Source organism: Nicotiana sylvestris, chromosome 8 (genome assembly GCF_000393655.2).
Source record: "Nicotiana sylvestris chromosome 8, ASM39365v2, whole genome shotgun sequence".
Lineage (NCBI taxonomy): Eukaryota > Viridiplantae > Streptophyta > Magnoliopsida > Solanales > Solanaceae > Nicotiana > Nicotiana sylvestris.
The window spans coordinates 69,788,158-69,795,051 of NC_091064.1; the positions used below are offsets into that span (position 1 = coordinate 69,788,158).

At 38.0% G+C, this 6,894-nt stretch overlaps 1 protein-coding gene across 1 annotated transcript; it reads left to right on the forward strand.

Annotated features, from left to right (window-relative positions):
* The first annotated feature begins 1,847 nt into the window (after nucleotides 1-1,847).
* LOC104241461 (17.3 kDa class II heat shock protein-like) lies at nucleotides 1,848-2,321 on the forward strand. The gene has a single exon (XM_009796403.2). It carries the CDS (start codon nucleotides 1,848-1,850, stop codon nucleotides 2,319-2,321), a length of 474 nt encoding a protein of 157 aa, XP_009794705.1.
* The last annotated feature ends 4,573 nt before the right edge of the window (nucleotides 2,322-6,894 follow it).

Below are 6,894 nucleotides of genomic sequence, written 5' to 3' on the forward strand. Positions count from 1 at the left end.
AAACAAATTTGCAAGATCTGCAAGATAAACTAAACAGTTCAAAATAGTAGGATAATATTGCCCAGAAGATTCATTTGTAGCAACATGAAATCTTTCTAAAAAATCTACAAGCATTTTAACATTAACTCAATCCGCATTTGTAAGGTGCTCATCATCATCACTTACATGAGCATTAAATATTGAGTTTATGGGGTTTCTATATTCATATGCAATAACTAAACTTTCATACATGTAATTCCATCTAGTTGGACAAGGTTTAGGAACTTTTCTTTCTCTTAGGCCAAATTCATCGCATCTGTTAAAATATTCTCTAAGTCTACTTCTACGGTTTGAATAAAAAAGCCAATTAAGAGCCATTTTAACCTTTTCAATTTTAACATTTAAAATTCTCATACAATCACCCACAATTAAATGGTAAATATGACAAATACATCTAACATGAAAAATGTTACTAAATACAGGATTTAGTGTAGTGGTAAGCAAGGCTACATCATTAGTGTTACTAGTAGCATTATCCATTGAAATTGACATTATTTTATCACTAATGCAAAAATATCTACAAATATCTGTAACCGTGCTAGAAATAAACTGCCCTATGTGACGTAAATTAATTATTATATAAGCAATAATGCGCTTTTGCATTATCCACTCCTCATCAATCCAATGATTTGTAACAGTAAGATAATCGCAGTCATTACCACTTCTACCAATATCAGTAGTAATAGCAACACGACAATTGATATGAGTAAATAAATAGCGCAAATATTGTTTATATTTATAAATATCGCTCTTTACGGTTGTGCGAGGCCATCCTTTATAAGTAGGATTAAAAATTCTTCTTTAGAAGGAAAACTATGAGGCAAGCACATAACATCCCATTTTTGCTAATTCTTCCATATCTTTCCTTGGGTCATAATATAAAACAGTATTAATTCCCGGTTGAAATTGATTTGACTCGGTACTAAGGTCAGGCTGACTAGTTAGACTTGCCCCTCCCTACTTGACCCCCCGACCGCAACTTTCATTTGAAAATATTTAGCTTTATCTTGAGGGTGTATCATTATGTGTCTCCTCAAACTCCCCCCCCCCCGATCAACATAGTTAAAAGCTAACTCTTTGCCATAAGGTTTACACTTAGTTTTATTTTTTTCTCTTATTTGAATAAAAAATGGCCAAACAAAAGATGTTTTGGCCCGTTTAGAATGTTGTCTAGAAAAAGTAGGGGTAGTAACAGGGGGGTTCAACCGGGGCATCATTTGAATTAGTTGGGTTAACTTGAGCAATATGACTATTAGTATCATCATCCGGTTGCGTTTCATCTAAATCTATTTCATGCTCATCTTCTTCATCAATAGTTGGGTTACCATAAAGAGAATTCATATATTCATGATCTAAGTTTTCACCACCTCCAACATTATGCACATTTTGACTCTCCATAAATTGTAATAAAGTATTATCACTATCAAGAATAGGAGCCGGTGGAGGGCGGGTATGGGGTTTGGGTAGGGGAGGCCGGGGAATTAGAGGAGGATAGATTGGCCACTAAATTCACCACTCTTGGATTTTCCCTTATTTTTACTAAACATTTTTTAAAGGATATATGCCATCTTAATTATAATTATACAAAGTAATTAAATAAAACAAACAAAACTATAATATTAAAACTAAAGAGTTGGAACGAGTTTACCGAAATGACAAACAACTTGTTGAAATTAATTATATAATCACCCCAACTTCCGTCATCATTCTCTGCAATAGAAAGCGAAAACCCAATCTAATACAGCAAACCAAACTCACACGTTCAAAAGTATCTCAAAATTGAAACCAATTCAACCAAGAAGAGGAAGATGGATTTCAGGCTAATGGGTATCGACACACCACTCTTCCACACTCTCCAGCACCTTATGGACGCCGCCGGTGATGATTCCGACAAGTCCGTCAACGCCCCATCAAGAAACTACGTACGTGACGCTAAGGCAATGGCTGCAACACCAACGGACGTGAAGGAATACCCAAATTCCTACGTTTTCGTTGTGGACATGCCAGGGTTGAAATCTGGAGATATCAAAGTGCAGGTGGAAGATGACAATGTGTTGCTGATCAGTGGAGAGAGGAAGAGGGAGGAAGAGAAAGAAGGGGCCAAGTATATCAGAATGGAGAGAAGGATTGGGAAATTCATGAGGAAGTTTACACTGCCTGAGAATGCGAATATTGATGCGATTTCTGTTGTTTGTCAAGATGGAGTTTTGACTGTTACTGTCCAGAAATTGCCTCCACCTGAGCCTAAGAAACCCAAAACTATCGAGGTTAAAATTGCTTGAGGTTAAACCCAAAACTATCAAGATGGGGTGCTCTGTTTTGATGTTTGGTGGGATGACGTAATAAAGCTGGCAGAGATCTAAGAGTGGATTTTCTTTCCCTGTCTCCTTTATATTTTCTTTTTTTAATGGAATATGATGAAATGTGAGGAAGAATTAAATGTGTAGGTGTTCTAGTATCCAGTTTTGTTTCTTCGATTGTCATCGATATATAGTGTGCAATTTCTTACAATATGTAGAGTGCAAAACTTTTCCGTATCTGAATTTAGGCCTTTATCGAACGAGTGACAGATTTTCTTCGAGATTTGGCAAAATCAATCTTGAATTATCCCGAGATTTTAACAAGATAGAAGAAATATATGCGATAAATTGACGGCATGGATATTCCTCGTCGTCCATATTGGTAATGAGTATTGTTAGTATACTTTATTTGTAAAATAATTTTGGAGAAGAAAAATAACGTAACCGAATTTAATCTGAGCTTACTGAATTTATTGAATTTACAATATTTTTTTAAAAAGAACTTAATTCCTTCCTAATATTTGAGGTTGTGGATTATTTTCTCCTAGGATAGAATGGATTACATACTGGTATAGCGGCACTTCAAACTCCAATGTTTCAACGAACACAAATGGCGACAACAAATCATACTTATGTTATTTGTTTTGTAAGAAAATAATGCAGAAAGGAAGAGAACTCAGAAACTTCGTATGAAAAATCTAAGGGAATAGTGTGCTATTTATAACTAACATGTTGAGTTTTAAACGAAGAGCAACTCTTACGTAAAATGACTATAACATAAATGGTTATTTACGCAAAGTAAAACGGAAATCCAAAATGCGGAGGAAAATTAATTTTCCACTACAAAACAAATAATTTGGATTAAATAATATTATGTTAATCTTTGATATTAACAAATAAATTTGGTCCAAAAAATTAATCAATCTATCATTTGACCAAATCCAAATCCAAATTCGAAGCCAACTCCGAGCGAGCGACTATGACGACGGCGCGAGACTTGCCTTCTTCTTAACTCTTTAAGAGTTTGTCACGATCCGATTTTTCTACCCTCGTAGGTCGTGATGGTGCCTACTAGTGAAAGCTAGGCAAGTCAATTATTTCAATTACTTCGCCTTTTTCATTTTTAATCCCTTAACAAAGGTGAATAAACATCATATAAACAACAGAAATAATAAAGTGGAACACTGAAATGTAACTAGTTAATAATAATTCCGATACAGATCCCTAACAAAACTACCCAGAACTGGTGTCACAATCTCACAGACTGTCTAGGAATACTACAAATAGGGGTTTGAAAGATAAGTACAAAACTGTTTCCGAAATACATAGAAGGAACAGTAAGGAAAGATGGAAGGAGACGCCAAGGCCAGCGAACGCCTGTAGGACTACCTCGGGTCACCTGAATGGACTGAAGTCAGCAACCTCACTGCGGTCCAAAAGCTGAAGCACTGGGATCTACACACAGTGCAGAGTGTAGTATCAGCACAACCGACCCCATATGCTGGTAAGTGCCTAGCCTAACCTCGACGAAGTAGTGACGAGGCTGGGACCAGACTACCAAATAAACTTGTGTAGTTAAATCATATACATCAGAAAAATAAAAGCAGATATTCACAGTTAAAGATGGGAGGGGGAAAACATGCTGCGGGGAGTATTAGATAACAACAGAACACCAACAGAGGAATGTAAAGAAAAACCAGAATTCAATTGCTAACAAGAATAAGGAAAACAACACAATATTCACTTTCATTTCTTTCTTGTTGCGACATACAATCTGATCTCATTTCATATAATACCGTTGCGGCGTGCAATCCGATTCCATTTCATATATTACCGTTGCGGCGTGCAACCCTATCCCATTTCATATATTACCATTGTGGCGTGCAATCCGATCTCATTTCATATATTACCATTGCGGCGTACAACCCGACCCCATTTCATATTTTATCGTTGCGGCGTGCAACCCGATCCCATTTCATATAATACTGTTGCAGCGTGCAACTTGATCCCATTTCATATTCAACATCAATCATAAAAGAATCCCGACAAGGGAACAAGTGTATAACAATAACATCCCGGCAAGGGAGACAATATCATAAACAATAACATCCCGGCAAAAGAAATAATATCATAGACAATAACATCCCGGCAAAGGAGATAAAATCATAAACAATAACATACCGGCAAGAAAACCAACAATAATAATCATCATATTAAGCATGGATAAATCGCAACGGAGTCAAAACAATTACAATACAAGACTCACATGCATCCTGGACACCGACATATAGATACTCGTCACCAAGCCTATACGTCGTACTCCACAATTAACACATAGAAAATAAGATACAACTCCTAATCCCTCAAGCTAAGGTTAGACCAAATACTTACCTCGATGCCACGAACACAATTCAAGCCTCAGCTACCGCTTTACCTCTTGTTTCCACCACCAACTCGCTTGTATCTAGCCACAAATTACTTAAATATATCAATAAATGCTAAATGAATCAATTCTAATGCATGAAAATAAGTTTTCCAATGATTTCCCCAAAAAGTCAAAAATCAATCCTGGGCCCACATAGTCAAAACCCGAGTTTCAAACCAAAACCCGATTACTCATTCACCCACGAACTCAAATATATATTTGTTTTGAAATTGGACCTCAAAGCGAGGTCCAAACCCCCAAAATTCGAAAATCCTAAGTTCTACCCAAAACACCCAATTTCTCCATGAAAACCTTGATTTTAAGCTGAAATCATGTAAAAAGATGGATTAGATTGAAAGAAATGAGTTAGAAATGACTTACTAATGATTTGGAAGAGTAGTTACCTTTGAAAGATCGCCCAAAGATGTTTTAGGTTTGAGAGGGTTTGAAAAATGAGAGATTTTCGGCTAAGTTATGATTTAGTAGGTTGCAGATGTCGCAATTGCGAACCCTTAAGGAACCTGTTGACTTCGCATATGCGAAGGATACGTTACATTTGCTACCATGGGCAAATCCGGTCACCTTCGCATTTGCGAGGGACCTGTCGCATTTGCGACATCGCAATTGCAAGGAAAGATCGCATTTGCGACCAAGGCCTGCCCAGCCCAGTTTTCGCAAATGTGAATGTTTGTTCGCAATTGCGAAGCCTACAAACCTGCAACACACAGTAGTTTTTTCTAAGTTCAAAATACTCTGCGGCCTATCCAAAACTCACCCGAGCCCTCGGGGCTCCAAACCAAACATGCACACAAGTCCAAAAACATCATGCGGACTTGCTCGTGCGATCAAATCATCAAAATAACGTCAATAACTATGAATTTAGCATCAAAATCAAAGAAAAATCTCATAAACTCTTAAGTTTCATTTTTTAACAACCGATGGTCCGATTCACGTCATATCAAGTCTGTTTCTTACCAAATTTTACAGACTCAACTTAAATACCATAAAAGACATGTACCGGGCTCCGGAACCACAATACGGGCCTGATACCATCAAATTCAAACACATTCAAATTTCTAAAAACTCTTGTAATTTCAGTTAAATAATTTTTTTCAAAAATTCATTTCTTGGGTTTAGTTTCTCAGAATTCGATTCCGAGCATACGCCCAAGTCCTATATTTTCCTACGGACCATTCGGGACCGTCTCATTATGGATCCGGGTCCGTTTACCCCAAAATATTGACCGAAGTCAACTTAAATTTATTTTAAAAGAAAAATTTATCATTTTTCATAGATTCACATAATGGATTTTTGGATACACGTTCGAACTGCACACACAAATCGAGGCGAGACAAAAAGGAGGTTTTAAGGCCTCGGAACACAGAATTTATTTCCAAAATAAGTGATGACCTTTGGGGTCATCACATTCTCCACCTCTAAAACAACCGTTTGTCCTCGAAAGAACATAAGAAGGAAGTACCTGCGTCGGAGAAAAGATAGGGATATCGGCTCCGCATATCGGACTTGGACTCCCAGGTCGCTGCCTCAACAGGCTGACCACTTCACTGAACATGAACAGAAGGAAAACTCTTTGATCTAAACTGACGAACCTGCCGATATAGAATGGCTACCGGCTCCTCCTCATAGGTCAAGTCCTTATCCAACTGGAAAGTGCTGAAGTCTAACATGTGGGATGGATCGCCGTGATATTTTCAAAGCATGGACACATTAAAAACTGGATGCACGGCTGATAAGCTCGGCAACAACGCAAGTCTGTAAGTCACCTCTCCCACTCGATCAAGAATCTCAAATGGGCCAATGAATCTAAGGCTAAGCTTGCCCCTCTTCCCAAATCTCATCACACCCTTCATAGGCGACACCCGAAGCAACACCCGCTCGTCGACCATGAATGCCAGATCATGAACCTTACGGTCGGCATAACTCTTTTGCCTAGACTGAGCTGTACGAAGCCTATCCTAAATGATCCTAACCTTTTCCAACGCATCCTGTCCTAGATCTCTATCCAACAACCGAGCCTCTCCCGGCTCAAACTATCCAACCGGCGACCGACATTGCCTACCATATAAAGCCTCATAAGTAGCCATCTGGATGCTTGACTGGTAACTGTTG

Excerpts from the sequence above, each read along its gene's own strand:
- LOC104241461 (XM_009796403.2), top strand. The coding sequence starts at position 1,848 with ATGGATTTCAGGCTAATGGGTATCGACACACCACTCTTCCACACTCTC.